This window comes from Solanum verrucosum, unplaced genomic scaffold, assembly GCF_900185275.1.
Source record: "Solanum verrucosum unplaced genomic scaffold, falcon-dt-bn FXZP01000260.1, whole genome shotgun sequence".
Taxonomy (NCBI): Eukaryota; Viridiplantae; Streptophyta; class Magnoliopsida; order Solanales; family Solanaceae; genus Solanum; species Solanum verrucosum.
The window spans coordinates 86174-111509 of NW_026019972.1; the positions used below are offsets into that span (position 1 = coordinate 86174).

Sequence of the window (25336 nt, forward strand, 5' to 3'; positions counted from 1 at the left end):
TTAAATTAATTGTCTTGTTTTCTCATTTCCAGACTACTAGCCTAACTTTTGTGATTATCGAGATACGAGAATATAAAGTCTTAATAGTTGCTTTATAATATTAATCAGTAGTTCTAGAAAGCTAATTATTCTATATATATATTATATTAGTATGTTTATTGAATAATCCCAAGAAAATTAAAATAAAGAAATGGTCATTTGGCATCACCTTTTGTGATCCCATGTATTAGTGTGTGCGCATTTGCACTAATATACGTATTATAGACTTCTTCTTTTGTGGTCCCATGCTTCGAATTGTTTCATGCGGAGAAAATTATGTACTTTAAATTGTTTTAAAAACCATCATATTTTACTATTTAAAGAGTTGTTAACTACTTCCTCCGTCAATAATATTTTTCAACAATATTTGTCCACTTTATGAATTAATGGATAATTTTACACTTAATTCCTAATTTACTCTTATTATTAATTATAGTTATTTTTCTATTACATTTTTCAAGACATTGTATTTATTATATTCAAAATGGTGATATAGTAAAATTGTCATTTTATTTATATTTTCTTAAGAAGTGTGCAAAGTCAATATTGGACAAGTATTGTTAAAGATAGGAAATAGTTATTTTTATCATAAGTTTCAGATGTTTTTCAAATATTTGTCAGTTCAAAAAGAAAATAGTTAGTACTTAGTAGTCTATTTTATGATGTTATTATCTATATTTTTCACTTATAGCGTATTAAATTAATGTGCAATATGTCTTACATAACTGGCACAGGCCTTAACTATCGTTAAGATACATGAACTGCTATAGTGTACTAATTTAGTGCGCTATATGAGTCATTTGAAAGTTGAATCTACGGATGACTTTAGATTTTTCATCAAACTTTTTCAGAAAATTTTTCATCGTATTTTTACTTGATTTGACTTATATTTATATATGCATAGTGGAGAAAAACAAAGTGCCATATGTGATTTTTTTTTTATCAGATTTCTTTTGCAAATCTCATCCAAACTTTATTTAAAGTGGACTTTGAACGAGCTTAAAATTCATTCATCTCCTATATTTCAAAGATTTTTTTTAATACTCCTATATTTAATTGTAGATATGTTTCAATATCTTTTTGAGAAATGTCAAGTGATCAAACTTTTTGAAGGCGATGTTATTATTTTATTTTCCCCTAAAGACATATTCAAAGCAATAGGTAAGACATGACAATATTGAGTAACGAATTTAAATATTCAAACTTCCCAAAACGAGAGATATAATCAATGTTATAACAATACAATGATATTTGAGTGGGATTTAAAACATCTAAAAAATCATGTTACATCAATACATCACAAGATTTAAATTTTGCTCTAAATTATTTCTGCAAATACAACTATAGTATATAAAAATAGGCATCATTAGGATTGGATAAAATCAAAATGGTTACATTATCACATCAACGTGGGACTAGGGTTACGAAATGTTCAATAACGATGAGTACTTCTCATGATGTAGTTAATATTTATTGATATTATAAATCAAACACATGTGGACATATTAATGCTATAACCTCACTAGTCTTGAGCTTTGTAATAATATAAGTAGCATGTCATATCTTATGAAAAAGGGATACACGATATACCAAATATTTAGTGTTTAGTGGTAGAAATGTAGTATTTTTTTCCAAAAGATCCAGATATATAAAAATAAATTTTAGTTAGATGAATATAAGTCTCCCTTTCTAATAGACGGTATAATGACGATTTTCGGGATAAAAAGTTTTAAAATTAACATTAGTAATATTGTGGTTTACGTTGCGAATGGGCTCATAGCCCATAGGTACGCGGAATCACTATGTCTCATTTGTAACTTAAAAATTTCGGAGCTCCAATGCCAACCAAGTTATCTATGACCATGCCTCGAATAAATTTAAGAGTCTTGCAAGTTGGTAGAAAAGATGATTAGGAAAGAAAACAACCAAATGTTAGCAAGACGTGTAGATTTTACATACTCAAGCTGACAGAGGAACAAGCATCATCAACCAATAGGGAACTAACATCTAAGAAAAAAAAATATGTCTTAAGAAATCCATATTAGTTATGATATTGAGCACTAATATCTTGGTGATTAAGAATTTGATGATTATATTTATATTATTAATCTATGATGATGTTATTAATCCAAGAAAGTTGATGACCGGTTAAAGTTACGATCCCAAAACTCGAGTCATGATAGCACCTACCATAATCCACTGGTAGATAGGTCAACTCATATCCCGAAATGACAAGTAATAGGCATATTGGGTAGAAACAATAACCAATGAGGAATTTAAGGCAATATAAAAGGAACACAACAAAAATGAGAAATAACAATAATATTTGTCACGATCCAAAAATGAGTATGATGACACTTGCATTATCCCACCAAAACAAGTCAGTTGAAAATGCAAATATTAACAATAAATATAGAAATAAAACAAGAATGAAAATCTTACAAAATATTATAATGCGGATAACTAAACCAACTTAGATAAACTCCCAAAATCTGGTTGTCACGTGTACAAGCTTGTAATATAATACAATAGAATTGAAGATAATACAAGTCTCAATGTCTTTGTTTCTAGAATAGAACAAAATCATAAATAAAGAGCAAGAGGAATCCGCTGAAGTGACAAACAACTACTTCACTAACTCTCCACAACAAGCCTCAAGAGTAGAAGAGAAGAGGGAGTAATCACGAAGATCTGAGCTTGTTACCTACTCAAGTGTAGAAACAAGGGAATGAGTACCAAATAACATAGTACTCAACAAGTAAATCACTAAACACAAAGTAAGCAATATAGAACACAAGTACTCCAATCTCATCCAACTGAACCTCCATAACTACAACATGCAACAGAATATCAACCCAACCTAATAGTCCTCACTCAAATACAACAAAGCATGAATAGAACATCACAAATTGAACTTCACAAATAGTCAAACATTCACATATTTCACAAGTTCATAATCACAATAATAGCTCAACAATCATAATCAATGAAAATCAAATGAAGTGCAATGCAATATGGTGCGATGTCATATAGGGTGATTCATGTATATCCCAATGGTACACACCCGTTATCTCTCAGCCTGAGACTCATGAGGGACTTATTAGTCCATGCATCTGTCGCGCCTATAGCGCGATCCTCGAATCATAATATTTGCCGCGGTAACACGCCCTTCGAAATGATACATCTTCTTTGATTTATCATTCTTCCTCAAACCATATGACACTTATCATAATTGTGCCTCAAAACCAATGCAAATAAGTATGTTCTCACATATGAAAGAAGAGATGAGAATTTCTATATCAATACACAACTCCCAACAGTATAATCGTGATACATCATCAATCTTGGTTCAATATAACTTTTAAAGTCATTCACATCACATCACGCATCATTATATCATCAAGTTACCTTTTTATTACATTTTTCATCATTAGGATCACTTAATATTAACAAGTCAAATTCATCACCGAGTCTCGTTACTTCCTGACAAAAACAATAAAGAAAAATAAGATTTTATATACTTAACAAAGGTCAAGAAGTCCACTTGCATCAATCAATTAAATAATCACTCTGAAAGTTGAGTTTTCCCTCTCCGTCGGGCCTCCAATTCAACACAATGTAATCAAATAGTAATCACAACAAAATTTCAAAAGTAACAACACTCATATCAAGCATTTTGGAAAATAGGACAAATTGACCCAAAAAACCCAATTATGAAAATAGGGTTTAAATTTGGAAATTTATACAAACTTGTGTTACCCAAAGAATTTGGAAACCACTAGTGAAAATCATTTAAAACGGAGTTGAAATCAATAATAAATCACCTTTTTTTTTCTTAAAACTCGTGTTCTTGAAAATCTCCCTAAGTTTCAATCCAAAATAGAAATTTAGATGGTGAAATCTTGCAACAATTAATGAATAATAAAGAGGGGGAGTTGAAATATGTTATCCAATCGAAGTTTCTTGAAAAAGTTTTTCAAAATCACCTCTACCGAGCTTCTAGGATTCAAAAAGGAAATAAATGAGAAGAAATCCCAATTTTTAAAAATAATTCACTACTCCGGTTCATCCGCAAATGCAGACTCTATCTACAAATGCGGACCAAGGGCATAATAATTTTTCGCAAACGCGAGAGCCCCTCCGCGAACAAGGAGACCAAACCTTCAATCCTATGCGAATGCGCGAGCTTCTCCACGAACGCGAAGGTCTGAACTCTTAACTCCCTACGAATGTGGGGTCACCAAACACCAGCAACTCAGTAACACACAAGGCATAACAATTCATCCAATGGACCCTCGAAATTCAGTCGAAACCCCGCACACATAAACCAAATATACTAATCAACTAAACTCGATATTCTAGACTCAAGGAACCATCAAAACACGAATCTGAGGTCTCCTTGTCCCGAAACCCATGAAAATCGCAACAAACTAACTTAATGCTCAAACTACCAAACTACTCTCGGAACCTCCAAAAATCAACCAAGACCTCACCTAAGCCTAAAATCATCCCCCGAATCCAATAAAACTGTTAGAAATCCAATCTGATCGTTTAAACTTCAAATGTTGAACAAAGTCAACTCTAGGCCTAAATTAACGTAAACTTCCAATTCAAGGCCTCCAAACCACAGAACAACTCCAAATCTTAAACCGACGACCCTCTTAGATCAAATTCCACATTCTGGAACCAGTGGAACTGTCGAACCATTCTGATGACCTAAAACATGGATTGTTACCAAAAACCATTTTCAACCACTTTAAGCCTTTAAAAAAACTCAACTTCCAAAAATCACATCTTTTCAATCAAATTTCATGATCAGAAATGACTCAAGGCAACTATTGAGTGAGGTAAAATAGTAATTCTACAAAAAAAGAAAAAATGACCTTTCGGGTCATTACAAATATATACAAAAGCAGCAGTATACGATCTAATCCCACGAGTTGGTAGACGATAGTATAAAGCCACTGTACAAGTACAAGTCCCAAAAATGGACCAAAAAGTACAGACTTATTTCTAATACAAAAGACCAGTAAAAAAACTATATACAAATGGAGATAAATCAAACTAGGTCACCATCAACTCACCCTCTATCTCGAAAGATCTCCGCCACTAGCCTGAACCAATGTTGTCTATTGGCGCTCGAATCTACATCAAGAAAATAGATGCAGAGTGTAACATGAGTACCAAACACAACAGGTACCCAGTAGGCATCATAGGCCGACTGATCTTGGATAGTAAAAAAATATGAAAAGTGAGAAAGTAACAACAACTAGAGGTCATACGAGCGAAGAGATAACGTAAGACTAACTATAAAGCCCACGAATCTGGAAACGAATGAAACTGAAATGTAAAGTAGCTAGCTTTAACCTAACTGAGTCCCCATAAACCCAGAAGGCACACTCGTGTGCAACTTAAAGTAAATAACCCAAACAAATCACGATAAGTCTGATGAGTACACAAAAGAGCTAAAGATAAGAATAGCTAAGACTAGAAGTATTCCAAGACCCGATCCAATATAGCCAACATAGCCCAAAATCATCAAAGAACACATCGGGGTTGAAACAAAGGGAAGTTATGGATGAATGGTTACAAAAGCTAAGTTGTCGCCTGTCTAAGGACTCATAATATCATACCCAAGTATGCTATATCAGTCTACAGGGAGCTATGTCATCCTAAGCGATGTCAGAAAATTTCTAAGGCATAAAGGCTCAAAATCGCAAGTATAAGGCAACCACTAGCCTAAGACTAAGCTAAGGTCAAGAACAAGCTACAATCAATAATAACGAAACCCATGAGGCATGATACAATTAACACAACTAAAGTAGGCATGCTCAATTTCCGGAAACTATTCGAAAATAAGGCTAAGGCATGCCTTTTAACTACTAAACATGATTCAAACTATAAATCAAGCCCAAAAATAATTAATCAACATGAATTCACTTGCACAAACTCAAACTAAGGATCGGTAAATGAAAACCTACCTCAAATATGACCGCGCGCTCTCCAAATCGACTATACCAGAGCTTTCCCTTTTCGATGGCCTCCGATGGATGCCACACTATCAAATGAATGATCACAACTTCAATATAGATGTTTTGACATCCAAGTCGTAATAATTAAAGACGGGCCTAAAAATGAGTCAAATGACATTGTGGGACCCACACCGAGAATTATAAAATTGACTCTGTCGGTTGGTCTCATTTAGCTCAAGGAACTTGTTCCCCAAAAATGGGCACAATCTGAGATCGGAAACAAGCTAAAACAGTTCATGCAAAACCAAGAAACATAATTCACCATTAAAGAGGGAAGGAAAGGTCTCTGTGATAAGTATTTACCTCTAATACGAGTCCCCCACACTGCTCTGAAGGTCCCAGTATGTATCTCTAGCAATTCACAACCCAACACAACAAAAATCAACCCAGATAGAGCTTTAACAATCATCTTATCCAGTTCTAAAATAGGGAAATTAAACTGATTTTCGAGAAATTGGCAAAATGCCCCTACCGGGATTCGAGATTTGTTCGAAACTCCGTTAACGCAACTGGACTATGCTACCCCAACAAATTTGACATTCTAAACTTAACAGATATGTCAAAAAACGGAGATCGTTTCGATAAAAAATGAGTCTCACACCCAAGTTTCATTTTAAGCCAAAATCTACAAGATAACTCGAAATGAGCCTGAAAGCATCGAGGTCCGCACCAAAAGTCCTTCTAGACCAATAGAAATTGAAAAAACAAAGACAATAGCTAACAATTGGGAATGTAATAATTTGAGTAAATTAATAAAAAGTGTCAAATCATGGGCAAATCCCTTCTCGATGGCACAACACTACATATTAAATACAAAATATAATATTGAAGTGTGAATCAAGGTGACCATGTATTCCGTGATCCTTTCCATGTTAACATTAAAAAAATAATTAAAAAATGTAGTAAATTAATTGAAGAAGATGCATCGTGATGAAATGAATGGTTCAGATCCAAAAGCAGATCGAACACTAGTCGACCTGTGTTTATTTTTTATTTTATTTTATTTTGGGTTACTTTTGTTTCAATTTTGAAGGGACCGGATACTAACGTTGGCGTACATGTAACTTTTTAGTGTTTTGGCAATATAGTTGCACAAAAATTATATTTTTTGAAACGGCAATAAGAATCCATGGTCAAGTTGGTTCGGGTTTTTCAATTATCAAACCAAATTATTCATGTCGAATTTTAAAATCTATATCCTAAATCAAACTAATAAATTCGAGTTTTTCAACCTTGGGGTTTTTCGGATTTTCGAGTTTTTTCAGATTTTTGGTAAAATATTCATACAAACATATGATTAATTTGTGCTCAAAATATTTTTTATGTCCTACCAAAATACAACTATTTAAGGTGTTTCTTAAGAAAATAATACAAAATATGAGATGGGTGATGATAATAAAATATTCAATAAAAAATAATAATGAAATGACATAAAATAAATATTGCAAATTAATAAGTCATAATGAAAATGGTCATAACTTAAAAGAACTAAATCATGCTAAAATAAGTATTAATTACATTATTGAATTTTTTTTAAAAAAATAGGTTATGTATTTTAAATGTCTAAACCAATGTAAAACTAAAAAACAAATATTCAATATTATTGTCATTCTTAGTGTTGAATTAATTTTTTTGTTAGCATTAGTATTGATTTGATTTTGATTTGAGCTTTATTAGAGTTAGTAATATCTACAGACGATAATCTTTATTGGATCATTCAAAATTTTAAGTCTTAAAAACTTGAAATAATATGTAAAAAGATTAAAATTATGAAAAATTATAAGCAATATTTAGAAATTATATCAAAGTAAATACTTTACTGTATAAAATACATTTTAAAAATTATATATGTAATGTCGGGTTGGTTTGGTCTCAGGTTGAATTTTAGTTAAAATCAAACCAACCCAAGTATAGTTGGATTTTTGTTTCCAAAATCAAACCAAGTCAAACTAAATCATTAGTTGAATTTTTTTTCCGATTTGACTTAATTTGTGGTTTGATTCAGTTTTCGATTTGATTTTGTACACCCGTATGAGAGTCTCATGCTTTGTTTTATTTATAATATAATTGAAAAGGGCTTCTAACATCTTTGATTAACACAATGACTTAGATGCATTGTCTCCTCTAGCAAATACTCTATTGTGCTCATTCTACGTCAAATAAGATAACTATTATATCGTATTCTTTTGAGTAAAATCTAACATAATTATGTGTCCCATCATAAAACAATTAGAAATTATATGATTAGGTAGAATTGCAAATCAGTTATGATCCTATTACCATGTCTTCTCGGATTTAAGTAGTAAACTTACAACAACATTATTCTAAGGAGTCGATTCTTTAGGAAATTACCTAGTAAAGTCTTTTGTACTTAATTTATTTGGAAACTTAGGAGTCCAATATTAAAATAATATTCTCTATGTATTCATTTTATGAGTAAACTTTGTATTTTGATAATAAATAAATAAATTTAATTATTTTTCAAATAAATATTTAAATTTATTTGTTAGTTTCTTCTACACCAGAAATTTTTGCCTGCAAATTCATCATAATTAATAAAGAAGGCGATGGATTCTGGTTGGATTCTAGATGTTTTGATGATACTCATAAACGCAGGGATCGGGTTCCTGGAAGAGTGCTCTCGTCCAGGTTTGTAATGTTGTACATCTGTAAAGCTGTCTTCTTAGGTGGTTGGTGAGAATGGCAGCATACTTCACCAATGGAAATGGACAACGTTGTTTTGTTCAGTAGTCAATAACTCTGTTGGTGCTTGATATATGCAAGATAACAAACAACAAAATTCATTCATTCAAACGAGAGCAAAGATCTTCTCAAGAACAAAAGAACACACACTCTAAGAGACCTGATAGAAGGGACAAACGTAATCTTGAAGTGTAGTCGTTTAGAGTGCTTGTATTGTGCTTAAATTGTAGGATTTGTTTCATTTGTATGAGAAACGTATCAAAGTCTTTTGTGTGTATTGTTGTAAGAACATTGTTAGAGTTAACTGTGGGTCTTACGTTTTGCAGTCTATAATAATTAGAGATAGTTAATATAGTGGGCAATGAATGCATTGTTTTGGCTCAGTAAGTAATAGGGGTATTACTTAACGTGATATTAAGAGGTTAATCTCATTGTTGTATTTAGAGTCTGTTTCACTATTTGCTTGTGTTTAGTGGAAGCAGTTGAAAATCATGTGTGACAGGTAGTGGTTTTACTCCCTTCAGCAAAGCGGTTTCCACATAAAAACTCCTTATTCCCATTGCCTATTGTTTCATCTCTTACTGCATTTATACTATAAGCTTGACCTGGTACTATAACTCACTGGTGGACGCATACATTTCAACAATTCCTTTAAAGAAACAAAACAATAAACTAGGGTCTCTAGTTAGTAGGGAAATGTCCCTTTAAGGACATACGATAAAATTAGAATGATACAGAGAATATAACATGATCCAAAAGTTTCCAAATTTTTAATTAAAAGGAAAAAGTTGGTAGGGAAAAAACTATAAATTAATATTCTTTTTTTTTTAAATAAAGAAAAATAAAATATTGATGCATATTAAAGGACACCATGAAATAGTATAAATCATTTGACATCATATAAGGTTAGGAAGTTTCATATAACCATTGTGTAATAAAACATGTTAAAGGTTTCAAATATTATTTTTGTCAATTGTAATATCATTTGGGAGAAAATTATATTTCTTCTTCCACCCTACTTCACAAATTAAATTACATCTCTCGGTTTTGAACAATCAAAATCGACCCTTAATATCATTTAATAATACGATTAAATTCATTTACATGTCTATGCGCAAGGTGTTATAGTGGGTGTCACGCCGCTATAGCTAGATGAATTAATCTCCGCTATAACGAGGTTAGTCTGGTTTTTATGCAAAAAAAAAAGTCTCAAAACCTCTTATTTCTGCAGCTTCGTTCTTGGAAAAAGGATGGATGATTTAGGAAAGCTTTCTTTAGTTTTTCCACCAAGTTCTTTGGTAACGGTAAGTTAATTACTTCCCCAACTTGTATTTTGATTCGTAAGCCTTAGAATTTAGGGTGTTACTCTTGGGAAGGGTTTTAACTTGAATTAATGGTGGAAAAGACCCTTGTTGGGTAGAATGAACATGGGATAGCCCGGGGTTTAGGATTCGGTAATAATCTAGGTTTAAATAGGCCATTGTTAATTTATTATTGTATATGTGCTTGTTAACTGTGTCATAATGCATGCATGATATATGATTAAGGAAATCAAAAAAGATATGATATGTAATGAAAGATGTTGTCAATTGCATGCAATGAATGTGTTACATGAATGAACATATGTGATTGTGAGTCATTGTGGTTGTGATTATGTTGTGTTGATGATTGGGATCAGGTGTTATGTCAGTACATATTGTTGTTGGTGCGGGTACCATGTCGGTGCACTAACATCTTAAATTGGTACCACATTGGTACACTGACATCTGGAACGGGTACCATGTCGGTACACTAACATCTGAACGTGTATTACATCGATACACTAATAGTTTGTATTTGTGGGTATCATGAGAACTGGACTGTTTTTTGTGTTGTGATGATTAATGTTGTTATGCATATCCATACAGGGTAAAGACTGGGAGTCCAGGCTATGTTGTAATTGTTAGTAATTGTGTATTATTTGCCTAATGAATTGTGGTTGCCTATTCATATTTCATATATTGGAACTAGCCAATGATCATACTAGTACACTATGATTCTCTTACCGAAGGTCTGTGTAGGTGTTACTCACGATGGATTGGGTCGTGAAAAAGTTGAGATCAGAGCCCTAGGTTCCTTAATCTTGTCATACCAAAACAAATCTAGTAAAGTCTTGTGGAACGGTACAGAGACATTTGTACTTTTTTTTCAAGAGACTACATGACTTAAGAAAATTTCCCCAATTCCTTCTTTTTCGTGCTATATCCTAATTTCAATTGGTACATAGAGATTCATATTGGTATCTAACCTCTTTCATTTTTCTGTCCATATATGGTTAATACTAGGCACAAAGGGGTCACGGTATCAATTTCAGCAGCAGAACCAGTGGTTGGAGGCCGATGCCGAGGCAAAAAAGAGGTAGGGGTAGGAGCAAAGGGAGGACAACACCTGCAAGAGGTGGAGCTCGGGCAGCGGCTGGGACAAGGCCAGAAACTCCTCCCCCACTCCAAGATCGTGTTGAGGAAGAGTGTCACGACCCGAGCCTACACACTGGACGTGACCGACACTCAATAATCATTGCTGGTCCCCAAGTAAATTCTCATCCTGGCTGACTACAAGCGGAAGACTAACTCAAGCATACAAAACTTAAAAATTGAATAAAATAGTACATTCAACTCGCCAGAAATAGGCAACTCAAGTCTTTAAAACATTTAACAAAATAAATGAAACAAACTTCTCAAACTTTACTATTTATCTGTGAAGCCTTTAATATTACAGAAGAATATCAGGACAAGACCCACGACATCTCAAACTACTAGCTGTAAGATAAATGTGAAGTCCTCCGGAATATAAGAATGCTGACTGGAACATCCCATGACCTCAACAAAACGCCTATTGATGATCCTGAATACATGTATCTGCATCATGAAATGATGCAGGCCAAATGGCTCAGTATATGGAATGTACGAGCATGTAAGGGTAATTCTAAAGTATAAACATAAGCTTGAACTGGTGGAAAAGAAACATACTTACCTCTTCTCAACTCACTCAACTCAAAGAAACATAATTCAATTCAACTCAGAGAAAATAGGGCTTAACTTAATGATAAGATATTCAACTCAGTGAAATAAGGCTCGACTTAATAATAAGATACTCGATTCTGGGTACTCAACTCTAGATACTCAACTCAATATAAACCAACAATACAGATGCAATATATGGAAAGCTTTTAAAACATTAGAAAACAACTCAATGTATTGAAAAATGCAATAGTAACTCAGTTTGTATGCAAGGATACAAGATAAAATATGCTTGTCTATGAAAATACAAAGTAAACTCTGTGTATATAAGAATACAAAATATCTCTGTGGGAGTTTCTCTAATCGACAACCATCACTATGAGCTATGTGATGATACAACGTCTTGCCTCATGCTGATAGGGCCGTCCTATACTTTGCCGGGGTATAGAACCTACTCACTAAGTGGATCCACTAGCTTATGCTAAAAAGCACTAAGGAATCATCTAAAACGTATAACTATTTCTACCCATGTTGGCTACATGGTTTATGGGGGCTTATCGGTGTTCAATACTACTCCCAAAATATACTAGCTCATATGTTTTTCAAAAATATAACTCTTTCTGTATTTTGAGATTATTACTAAAAAATATTTCTCATAAAAGAGATGGTACTCAGAACTGCTCATGAAAACTCTTTTGGAAATCTCAGTTTCCTCTCTCTTAAATGTAAAAACATTTACTCTTGGGAATACTTAGTTCCCATATATCATTTTAAAGAAAATGAACTCAGCTCTACTCTTTCTCAACTCAATGCTCAAGTCCTTAAAACAAGTTTTAAAACAATTTGTAAAAAAAAGACTTCTTAAATAGGGTTCATGCCGAATTATGGACGTGAATGACTCAATTCAAGGTTTTCAATAACCATGCATAGAACTCAATACTTGGAACTCAATAACTCCAGAACTCAAGGAGTCAATGATGCTACTCATTTCAAGAATGCTCAACTCAGAGAGTTCATGTGGAATTATGGGCATGAACTACTTAACTCAAGGACTCAATGATACCTCTCATCTCAGGACTGCTCGACTCATAGGGTTCATGCGGAATTATGGGCATGAACTACTCAACTCAAGGACCTTCATGGGTAACATGTAGTAGTCTCATGATTTGAAATATAATCTCAAAAGGATTAGGAACGCAATAGTCAAGACTTAGAACTTGAAGATACTACTCCTCTCAAAGATACTCAACTGATGGAGTTTATGTGGAATTTATGGAAATGATTGACTCAACTCAAGGGACTAAATAAACATATGGAACTCATATATACGACTCTTCTCATTCTCATACTTACTTTCTCAAAACTCAGTTTAAAACTCAAGTGTTGGCTTTGAAAATCTTCTTAAGATTTATAACTCAAATTAGGGTTCAAGCTGAATTATAGACATGAACAAATCAACTCAAGGATCTCAATAAAAATATAGAAACTCAATAATTAGGAATAGAATTTTTAAAAGAAACATGAACTCAAGAACTCAAAATCAACTTATCTCAAGAATACTCAAATCTAGGGGTAGAATCCTAGATTTCTCTTTTTCTTATTTGAAAGTAGATGTAGGGCGTAAGAACGAACTAGTCCAATACTGTGATAGTCTTACATACTTGGAAGAACAAGGTAATTATGTTTCAACTTCCGCTCGACTCTCACGAATATGTATGATTAGTTCATTAGTAGCATGTCAGTACCAAGGGTCCGCTTGGGGTCATTCATGGTCTTGGGTGCCAATCACACCTAGGATCTAGACTCGGGTCATGACACTCCTAAAGACTCTCGGCCCAATTACGAGAATATCACCCTAAATCCTTCTCAGACACTTGGGTGTCGTTCATCCATCAAAAGTCTCTAGTTAACCATCTTCTCTTGATCTCAAGTTATTAGATGGTGGTTGGTAGCACCAAATTCCAGTTAATGAACCTTTTTCCTAATTTGAATTTCTATGATCAAATGGGTCAAAATACGAGCAAGTTTTTTAGTAATGGTTGTCAATCATTTTAAAAGAAAACGTTAAGTGTGAAAGGGACTTAATACACAATAATCACCCCTTGATAAATGGATATTTTATTATAAAACATTCATTATCATCATCTATATTCTAAGCTTCATAACTCTAGTCATAAGTTTAGCTACTCATAACTAGAGGAAAGCAATAACTATAATGAATTAAATTACTCGTTATCTTCAGAAAAGTTTAAATCACTATACGAAGAATAAATTATTCGTGATTGATATTTATATCAAATCGGTGAATATGTGATGTTTTTTCACACACTTATATTATTTAATTATGATTAACTAATACTCCATATACTTTTATTTAAATAAATCATTTTGCTATGGTTAATTACTATGATCTTTTGTGAATAACGGGTGTAGGTGTATTATTTTCTTGTCAAAACAATTCCCAAATAACAAATTACAAGAGTGGGACTGTGGGACATTTGGAGGGAAATCCAAGAACTCAAATTGCAAGTACTTCATCCGTTCCATTTTAATAATGTTTTGAAAATTTAAGTTTAGTTGCTAATACTTTATATAGTTAGTTAATAATAAAGGTTACAATGAAATAAGATGTTTTCTTTGTCCTAAATTAGTTGTTACATTTCGTTTTTTGAGGGTTATTAATCTTTGAAGTTAAGTTGAATTATATTAAATAAAAATACTTTTATAATTAAAATTTAGTGAGTGTTAGGCAATATGCTGAAATTTTTAAAAAATAATTTTGTTTCCAAAATAAAAAATGATATATTTGAAAACTATAAGATAGTAAAAGGACGAGAGGGAGTTGCTCGGATGGTAAGCACCCCTCACTTCCAATCTGAAAGTTATGAGTTCGAGTCACCAATGGAGTAAAAAGGGGTGGGAGCTCCTAGGGAGGGTAAAAAAAAAGAGTAAAAATTATAGGAAAATGACTACAAATTGTCAAAATAAATAAATAAAATATATTTTTAATATAAATAAAATAAGTACTCCCTCAGTCCCTAATTACTTGTTCACTTTTAAATTGGCACACCTATTAAGAAAATGATTTATGACATAGTGAGTTTATCATTTTACTCCAATTAATTATGAAATGGATGAAAAGTTCTACATTTTTCAAAATAATTAGTCATTTAATTGAGGGTATAATAGGTAAAAAGAATTTGTCCTTTCTTGATTTGTCAAAATGGACAAGTAATTAGAGACAACTATAAAAGAAAAAGTGGACAAGTAATTAGGAACCGAGGGAGTAAACAACAACTAAGGAAGTATCCTCCTTTTATTTTTTTAGTCTTTGTTGACTCTATAAAAGTTAATTTGGTCACATTCCAATCCTCTACATTTAATTATCCCAACCTCCAAACCACTAGTCAGCAACTCAGCATTAATTTTTAGATTTCCAGCTGAATATTATCTATTAAACTATTCCATTAATTAGTCCTACAAATTACTACTATCCATCTGTAACAGACTGTGACACTGGTCCTACCAACTAAGGAGTAAACAAATTGTTTTTTTTTTTTTTAATGTATGTATTGACAGCTTGAGAATGCCTCTGAATTTATTCAACTTCATGTGTTAAAAATATGTTTTATTTATGACTTTAAATCTTAATAAATAAAATGCTTACATAAGATATATATTGATAATTCAAAAAAATAAAATAAGTAACATGTTAGAATTAGTAAATATAATCACTCGCAAGCAATCTTTTTACTGGTGGATATAGTCTCGTTGATATACTTGGAAGTTGTGATGAAATGAGTATAGTATTTATATATTTTGATTAGAGTTTCAAATTAGAATTTTTTTTTTTAAAAAAAAAAACATGATACGGAACATTTTCTTCTTTAATGAAGATTATGTTATATGAATTCAAAGAGGGAAAGCATACAATTATCAATTTTGGGACCACCATTTAAATCATGATCAAAATTCATTTTTTTTTTTTTATGTTCAGCTATTTCAAAAATGACTTAAGGCATAAAATTCATTTGCGTATGAAGCAAGTCATATACTACTACAAATATTTTTGACCAAAGGCTGGCTTGTCAAGGTTGAAATTTCAAATTCAAAGCTAATAAATGAAAGTTTAGTCTTGAAACTTACGTTTTTCAATAGTTTAGTTATAAATCTCAAAAAATGAGTAAATAATTTTAGGTGTGTTTCTAACATTCGAATATATAAATATTTGTATTTGTAATTTATCATGTGCATGCCATTAATAATGATTATCGTAAATAATTTTAATATTTAATTTAAACATAATATATATTTTACAGAATATTATTATACAATATTTGAATATAGTTGTTATAGAGGGATAATTTTATAAAGAGTATGTTATGATAATAAATGTGAATATGTGATTATTATTATTATTATTATAGGTAGAAAATTGGAGTTTATATCTCAGATGATCATTCAATTTTGAATAATTCACTTAGAAAGTCACTCAACTTTGAGTTGTTCTCTTAGAAAGTGACTCAACTTTATTTTATAACTCAAAACTCACTCAACTATTGATGTGTCACTTAAAAAATCACCCAACTATTGATATTTCACTTAGAAAGTCACTTAGTCACTTTAAATAATTTTTCATTGAATTTTGTAAAATTACAAAAAATAATAATAATAAAACTATTCTTTTAAAAATAATAATAATAAGATGCTTATTTTAATTATTTTATTGAGTTTGTTGAAATATAGTTTTTGTTTTTACCTTTTTTTTTTATTAAAAAAAATAGTAGAAGGTTGCTACCGTCCGTTTTTTTTTAATTACTTCTTATCAATTCCAACTTTTTTTTATATATATTTAATTCCAGTTATACAATTACTAGAACGGAAAAGGTTATTTTTTTTGGGTCAATTGCTACCGTATGTTTTATTCAAAAAATTATTACTTAAATAATTGGAGCGGATTAATAAGATAATTAAAATAGATATCTTATTATTTCTTTAAAAATTAGTTTAAAATAAAATGATTTAAATTAATTGAATGATGTCCCAAGTGAAATATTAGTAGTTGGGTGACTTACTAAGTAAAATACTAATAGTTGAGTGACTTTTGAGTTATAAAACAAAATTGAGTGACTTTCTAAGTGAACTATTGAAAATTGAGTGATGATCTAAGATATTAACAGTAGAAAAATGTTATGTAGAAGTAAAATAAATGCATCATAGTGAAATATATATATTTTTTAATTTTCCACTCGGTGTCAAGTACTCACATTGGAGCCCGATTAAATTTATATTTACGCCAAAAGGTCCCACATTGAGGATAAATTGCTTCCTAACAAAGGTAACTCCATATCTAGGAGAATTCGAACTCAAACCCGAGACCTCCTTGTTGGCCAGTCCATCACAACTCAGATTGGTCATAGTGAAATATATATACCTATGCATTACTAATGTATGCAAGTGCCACAATAAAATGGTTACATAGTTGTATGTAGGAGTGTACATGGGCGGGTTGGTTCGAGTTTTTCAAATATCAAACCAAACCATTTGTGTCGGATTTTTAAATCTATACACCAAATCAAACCAATAAAACTCGGGTTTTTCAACTTTGGATTTTTTCGGGTTTTTCGGATTTTCGGATTTTTTCCGGAAAAGCATTCATACAAACATATAATTTACTTGTACTTCAAATATTTCTTTAGTCCTACCAAAATACAATTATCTAAGGTGTTTTTTAAGAAAATAACACAAAATATTATATGAGTAAAGATACTAAAATATCCAACAAAAAATAATAATAATGAAATCGAGTAAAACAAATATTGCAAATTAACAAGTCATAATGAAAATGATCATAATTTAAAAGTACTAAATCATGCTAAAATAAGTTTAATAAGTATTAGTTACATGACTAAATATTAAAGGAAATAAAATTAGATTATGTAATTTGAATAAACCAATGTAAAATCATAGAACAAATATTCAATATTATTGTCATTCTTAGTGTTGAATTGATTATTTTTTTTCCTTTAGTATTAATTTAATTTTGATTTAAGCTTTATTAAAATTACCAATATCTGTGGACTATAATCTTTATTGAACCATTTAGAATTCTAAGTTTCAAACTTGAAATAATAATATATTAAAAGATAAAAACTATGAAAAAGTATAAGAAATATTTAAAAATTATATCAAAGTAAATTTTTTTATGTATAAAATAAAATTTTAAAATTATATATATAATGTCGGGTTATTTTTTTTTAGTTAAAACCAAACTAACCTAAATATAGTAGGGTTTTTATTTCCAATACCAAACCAAGTCAAACCAACCACTAGTAGGATTTTTATTCTCGGTTTGACTAAATTTGTTGTTTGATTTGATTTTTGGTTTGGTTTTTGTACACCCCTAATTGTATGTATTTAAAGCAAATGATGATGAGTTTAATTTCCCTTTATATTTTATAGGCATAGGTAATACTCCCCTGTCTCATTTTATATGTCACATTTTTATTTTGCACTTGCATTAACAAATGATATAACTTTATCCTTCTACCTTTATTTAATATTTTCTTAAGTCAACTTTATTAATAAATGACAAAATTAATTATCTATTCTATCAAGGGTTATAATAAGTAAAATATGATAATTTATGCATAAATTTTATAAAAGAACAAGTATTGTGATTCAACTATTTATAGAAAGACATGACATATAAAATGGAACTGAGAGAGTAGTAGTTGCGCTGCAATTTCTACCCATTTCTCAGATCTCTCCATTTCTCTGACATAAGCACAAAACAGATTCATTGCCTTTCTTCCCTCTTGTATTCTCCCTCTCTCTCTCTCTCATCTCATATCAGCAAAAAGCCACACAAAACCTGCGTTTGCACCAAACAAATGCAATTTTGTTACTTCTTCTGTTCATCACTCTTCTTGCATACGTGCTGTCTTCCTGTGTAGACTGTCTTCCTCTCTGGTTGTTTCATTCAAATGAATTTTTTCAGAGCTTTGACTTGAATGGGTTCTTATTGCTTCTTCTGCTCTTGTGGGTCCTTGTTCACTTTCACGTTTTTTGATTCTTGGACCATAATTTCATACCCCATGTGAATGTGATAGACAATGTCATTTATGAGTTCCCTGCCTTCTTTCTTATCATAATTCTCATTCAACTTTTCCCCTTTTGAATCTGAGGTTTTGGTGGATATTTTCCAGATTGTTCTTGTTCCAAATTGGGTAATGGAGTCTTGGATTTCCCTTTATTTAGTAATGATCTTCCTATTTCTGCCTGAGACTTGTATAGCTAGTGTTCAGAATAAAGGCAGACTGAATCTGGGGTTTCAAGGCTCTCAAATGACTTGGATAGACAACGATGGATTAATTCTTGTTTCCAATAGCTCCAAATTTGCATTTGGATTTAACCCTACTAATGATGTTACCTTGTTCCTTCTTGTTGTCATCCATGTAAGTAGCTCTACCATCGTTTGGTCAGCTAACAGAGATTCCCCTGTTCGAAATAATGATAATTTTGTTTTTGATGATACTGGAAATGCCAATTTGCAAAGTGGGAAATCAACAATTTGGTCTACGAATACGGCTGATAAAGGAGTTTCCGCCATGGAATTGAAGGATTCGGGGAATCTAATTTTGGTTGGGAAAGATGGTAGCGTTATTTGGGAAAGCTTCACACATCCTGTTGATACTCTTCTGTCAGGCCAGAATTTCACTCAAGGAATGAAGCTTGTAAGCACTCCTAACAACAATAATTTGAGTTATTCACTTGAATTTAAGTCTGGGGATATGGTTCTTTCTGCAAGTTTTCAGCCTCCACAGCCTTATTGGGCTATGGGGAAAGATGATAGAAGGACTATCAATCAAGTTGGAGGAGGTGTCACTTCAGCAATTCTTGATGGAAATGCTTGGAAAATTTATGGTGAGAAGAGAGTGTTGCTCTGGCAGTTCATTTTCCCTGATGATAAATATCCAAATGCGACTCGGTTGGCTGTTCTTGGAGAAGATGGTTCCATTACTTTTAGCATTCTTCAAGATGAATCAAAGCTTGACTCGGGGACAAGAATTCCACAAGATGAATGCAGCAGACCAGACTCTTGTGATCCATATTTCATTTGTTATAGTGGCAACAAGTGTCAGTGCCCATCAGCCCTTCCATCTTGCAAACCTGAGACTGCTTCGTTTTGCAATAAAGATGTGGAGCTTGTAGATGCTGGGGATAGTCTTGGTTATTTTGCACTTGGTTTTGTTTCTCCATCTTCTAAAACTGATTTAAATGGTTGCAAAGCTTCTTGCGTTGGCAATTGCTCATGTGCTGCTATGTTCTTTGATAGCACTTCAGGGAATTGTTTTATGTTTGATCAAATAGGAAGTTTACAAGGTTCGGTTAATGGAGCTGGTTTCAAGTCATACATTAAAGTATCAGCTAGCCAGGGGAATGGGGATAGCGGTGGTGGAGGTGGAGGTGGAGGTGGGAAGGGACGATTACCTATTGTCTTTGGTATCGTCATTTCTTCGGCTATTGTCATTCTTGGCCTAATTTATGGAGGTATCAGATATCAGAGGAGAAAGAACAACAAGATGCCTGATTCTGCAAAGGGGAGTTCAGAAGAAGACAATTTCTTGGAGGGCCTATCAGGGATGCCCATTCGTTTTAGTTACAAAGAACTTCAGAATGCAACTAATAACTTCTCAATAAAACTTGGGCAAGGAGGGTTTGGTTCAGTTTACCAAGGGGTCCTTCCAGATGGGGCTAGACTTGCTGTGAAGAAATTGGAAGGCATTGGCCAGGGAAAGAAAGAATTTCGAGCAGAAGTTAGTATTATAGGCAGCATCCATCATCTTCATTTGGTGAGACTGAGAGGTTTTTGTGCTGAAGGAACACACAGGCTTCTGGCTTATGAGTACATGGGAAATGGATCTTTAGAGAAATGGCTTTTCAAGAAGAACAAGGAATTCTTGCTAGACTGGGATACACGATTTAATATTGCACTTGGCACAGCAAAAGGCCTAGCTTACCTCCACGAGGACTGTGATGTAAAAATTGTGCATTGCGATATCAAACCTGAAAATGTACTTCTTGATGATCATTTCCTCGCCAAGGTCTCAGATTTTGGCCTCGCTAAGTTGATGACCAGAGAGCAGAGCCATGTTTTCACAACCATGAGGGGTACAAGAGGATATCTCGCACCAGAATGGATCACAAATTATGCCATATCAGAGAAAAGTGACGTTTTTAGTTATGGAATGGTTTTGCTTGAGATAATTGGAGGTAGGAAGAATTATGATCCTTCACAAAGTTCAGAGAAATCCCATTTTCCCTCATACGCCTTTAGGATGATGGAAGAGGGGAAATTGGAAGACCTTATCGATAGGAACTTGAAAGTTGAAGAAGAGGATGAAAGGGTCTCCATAGCAATTAAAGTTGCTCTGTGGTGTATACAGGATGACATGTCTCTCAGGCCATCCATGGCTAAGGTTGTGCAAATGCTGGAAGGGATCTCCCATGTCCCTTCACCACCAACTGCTTCTCAAATGGGGTCACGACTTTTTTCAAGTTATTTGAAATCACTAAGTGGCGAGGGTACTTCATCCGGCACCTCTGCACCATCAGACTGCAACAGTGATGCTTATCTTTCGGCTGTTCGGCTCTCAGGTCCAAGATAGCATTTGCAAGAAGCATAAACATAGTCGTTCATGTAAGGGCTGTTGTAGATGATTGACAAACATGTGCAATGGTTTCATACCTTTTAGTTTTTCTGTATATTAAAATTATCTAGGAATTTTTTTTTGCCATATTAGCCATGACAAAGGTTGGAGTTGATTGAGAATGTTTTATTTGTATATATATCAATGTTATAAATGAGTTGAAAATAAACAAAGAAAATGCATTTGGTAACACTCATCCTGGATTTCAAGTACAGCATGTGTGATGGTAGAATTAGCTGCACTATCTTGTTGCAGTTTCATGGATATACTAATATAGAACAGAAAATCGGACACTTATTGTTCCTTTTGCATAGTTTCATTATACATATATATAAGTTTTATTTTCTAAAACCTTACAATTACATGCCAAAATTCACTATCAAAATTAAAATGTTTGATTCTCATAATCCAAATGGTGTTACATAAATTGGAATAGTGGGAATACTAATGTATCTGCGGTTTTATCAGAACTAGTAGGAAGTAACTCAACTAGCTTCTCATCCTTTCAACTTTCTGAATAGAATACTTGAGTTCTTTCTGAATGTTGATCCTCGAAGGCGACAAGACAATATCTTTCCAAACAGAGCCTGCTTGAAATGCTGGGTGAGGATTCTTGTAAAGTTCATAGATGGAGTTTGCTCCATCATTCAACCTTCCAACCATTTGCAGTACATTTATCTCATCTAGATCAACTAATAATGTCCTTTCTTTCTCCTTCCACCCTATCATCTGTTCCAATAAACCACATCAAAATTTACAATTTATACGAGTTAGCAACTACTATCAATTTATGTGACACAGTTTGACTCGGCAAGATGTTTGTTGTAGTGATATATAGCATTTAATTTGTTGCGCTATAAGACTTTTGAAATTACTCGTGGTCTTAAACATGCCATAATAATTAGGTAGCTATAAAATCTTCTCCTTTAAGGATAAAATGAGAAGCTTATAGTTGAGATGTTTTCAACTATATATGTCATTCTTTTTGAAACACACTAATAAGGAAATAGTGTCACGAATGAAGGGAGTGTTGAAGTGTGTGACCATCTCATCTAAAATCTTAACACGCCCCCTCATTTTTTTCATGAGTCAAGCATGTGGAAATTCTTTTTTTATATGGATGGTGGTGATATTCGATTTCAAGACCAAGTACGTGGAAATTCTATTTGATATGAGTGGTAGTGAGATTCGATCTTAAAGACATTTGCTTGCTTTGACACCACGTTGAAGTGTGTGACTATCTCATCTAAAAGTTTAAGCTATTAGAGAAAACACAATTTTATTACTTAATAATATTCTTAACAGGGAGTATCCCATTTAGTATTATATTAACAAGCCATATGGTAGGAAAATTATAAGAATGTTGAGACAAATGAAAGAAATAAAAAAGCAGAAAATATTTTGTAGGAAGTTGTTTGGTTGTATTGTACCTTAGGAGGGCCCTCCAATGCATTAGTAGAGTACAATCTTGCACTGTCTACTATGTGACAGTATGTATGGAATGCACTTGCAAATCTCTTGTGTGATTTCAGTTGTGAATTCACCCTTACTGCTCTTCTACACATGATAGCTCTCCTGTGAAAAACAAGTAGAAATTAATTACACCATATATACCAGAACCTAAGTTGTGCGGACTCTTCACTTTCGATGCCGCACCTGTGTCGGATTCTCTAAAAATACACTACTTTTGAAGAATCCGACACGCACCCGTTTACATTTTCGAAGAGTTCAAGCAACATAGACTAGAACTGGAAAGAATTAAATGTGTTACCTTATTCCTCTAATGACAGCTAAATAAGCATCACAAACAACTCCAACCAATTCTATTCTATAAGGTCTCCTCTTTCTATTTCCATCAGTGGCCTCTTGTTCTTCATTCAACTGTTCCCAATAGCTCTCAGTTACAGATCCATCATCCTCCACTTTGTATCCAACACCCATACGGTAACGTCTTCGGTGTACATTTCTTGCCATGGTTATAGTTTGCACCACAAAGGGTATCCATGACAGTGTACCATCCATTATGACATCTCTCCCTTCATTAAGTGCTGTTACAAGAAGCGATGATGCTGCATCAGTTGACGACTGATGTACCAATTCAGCTGTTTGAAGCATGTCATTGTGATGTCCCCTGGAACTAAGGGCTTTGTAAATCACATCTGATTCTTTGAAAGCGTCTGCTTCTATTATGACTGCATTAGCTGCTGCTCCTGCCCAAAATGGTCTACAAATTAAGAGAGATCATTAGTTAACGAGCAATTAGTCGAGTACATCTATAATGAATTATACTTACTCCTTGAGGATATCCTTGAGCACAGTGCTTTTACCAGCTCCCATACCACCACCCATAAATAGTAGGACTGGACTTCTATCTTTGTGAGCCATTGGAACCATCACATCAGTGCACTCTGAATCATCTACTGAAACTAGCCCTATTGCTTTCATCTCCTCAACTAACGTCGTAAATACTCTTGCAACCTTCAGATTCTTTGTCACCCTTTCAAATCTTTGTTCCCTTCGCATCATTTTAATCCTCTTTTAAATTAGTAAATATAATATAATCCTAATACACTACAACAAAAACATCTTTAAGCAACAATAAATATTCACATTAACAAGGATTGCAAAAAGTCTTTACCAACATTAGTTAATTGCCATTAGATTCAATTTCGCTATACCCTATAGCAACATTTACAAAGAGTTTTAAAATGTAATAGTCACTAGTAATTTCCTTAAAAAAAACATATTTAGCGACAAATAAGCTATTGTCACTAATTAATAATTGCATGCTACAATTCATTTTTGGTGTAGTGATAATTGGATATATATAATTGTGGTAATACCTTGTAGCAGCCATGACAATGTTTTTGAGCTTCTTTTTTGGCTCTGCATGATCAGCACTCAAAATCTGAAAGATGATGTAACAAGAGAGGACTTGAGATATATATATATTATATATATATATATATATATTATATGCTGAAATTAAAGATCATGGATGTTGTTAAACAGACCTGACTGATCATATGAGAAGCATGGGTCCAATGAAATGCAAAGTAACTAAGGATACATCTCTCAAATTCTTCAACTAACTTAATGAATAGAGAATCAGCATCTGGTTCATTAGAAAAGAAGTTGTATATATCTTCTTCACATCCTTCTGATTTCCTTATGTACTCAGCTGATAATTTGCACAAATGTGGACATTCCCTCTTGTCACTAAATCCCATTTGTCTAGCTGCATAAATATATCCATTAATGATCATATAGGTATATTGTATAGCAACAACAACGACAACACATACAGATAAAAGAAGATGAAAATTACCTACATAATGAGAAAAACTCTCAAACCTAAGGATCTGACCAGTATTAGTAACTTTAGTACGAGGAACAATTTTTTGATCACGGATTTTCTTGAGACGATAATGCACAGCAGCAGCAAGAATTAATCCAATTGAAGATGCTACAAGAATCTGTGTATAGGATGCTTTTGAAGAACCCATCGCATTTCCCATGCAAATTATAATTATATACAATTACCTTCTTGTTTTGTTTGTTTTTTCCATTTCTTCAGTAAAAAATAATGATTAATTGAGATTGATCTAGATTAAGGGATTAATCTTCCCTGGAAATGAATTAAGGCTATAGCTTAAGCTGCTGCATGTTAATCGTTTGTTTGTTTCAATGTTAACAACACGTGTTAACATTATATTTTTTTTTGTTTTCCTTTATCAAATTTATTTATTTTTGCGGAATAATCGATCTCTCTACCAAAGAGATTAAGAAGATATACTCCAATATTTTACGAGTTAAAACAAATTCAAGGTAATATAATGTTAATTGGGGA

The 25336-nt window shown here is 32.7% G+C and overlaps 2 protein-coding genes across 3 annotated transcripts; one reads left to right on the forward strand and one right to left on the reverse strand.

Annotated features, from left to right (window-relative positions):
* The first annotated feature begins 18990 nt into the window (after window positions 1-18990).
* On the forward strand, window positions 18991-21678 carry LOC125817192 (G-type lectin S-receptor-like serine/threonine-protein kinase SD2-5). Its single transcript, XM_049496738.1, has one exon. It carries the CDS (start codon window positions 19006-19008, stop codon window positions 21442-21444), a length of 2439 nt encoding a protein of 812 aa, XP_049352695.1. The 5' UTR covers window positions 18991-19005; the 3' UTR covers window positions 21445-21678.
* A 273-nt stretch (window positions 21679-21951) lies between these two features.
* Window positions 21952-25019, reverse strand: LOC125817190 (calmodulin calcium-dependent NAD kinase-like). 2 transcript variants are annotated; one of them, XM_049496737.1, is made up of 7 exons: window positions 24819-25019; window positions 24501-24724; window positions 24330-24394; window positions 23780-24001; window positions 23258-23710; window positions 22917-23061; window positions 21952-22215 (listed from the first exon to the last, which is right to left on the reverse strand). In XM_049496737.1, exons 2-7 carry the CDS (start codon window positions 24714-24716, stop codon window positions 21976-21978), a joined length of 1341 nt encoding a protein of 446 aa, XP_049352694.1. In that variant the 5' UTR covers window positions 24717-24724; window positions 24819-25019; the 3' UTR covers window positions 21952-21975. The 2 variants fall into 2 exon arrangements, with proteins under 2 accessions (XP_049352694.1, XP_049352693.1); XM_049496736.1 differs by having other exon boundaries at window positions 24815-25013.
* Between the last annotated feature and the right edge of the window lie 317 nt (window positions 25020-25336).

What these genes read in the sequence shown, in the direction of transcription:
- LOC125817192 (XM_049496738.1), top strand. Translation starts at nt 19,006, where the DNA reads ATGGAGTCTTGGATTTCCCTTTATTTAGTAATGATCTTCCTATTTCTG.
- LOC125817190 (XM_049496736.1), bottom strand. Translation starts at nt 25,004, where the DNA reads ATGGGAAATGCGATGGGTTCTTCAAAAGCATCCTATACACAGATTCTT. An exon ending in ATTGTCATGGCTGCTACAAG is followed by an intron (nt 24,002 to 24,329) that starts GTATTACCACAA and finishes AATGATGCGAAG; the next exon opens with GGAACAAAGATTTGAAAGGG. An exon ending in GCTGTCATTAGAGGAATAAG is followed by an intron (nt 23,062 to 23,257) that starts GTAACACATTTA and finishes TGTTTTTCACAG; the next exon opens with GAGAGCTATCATGTGTAGAA.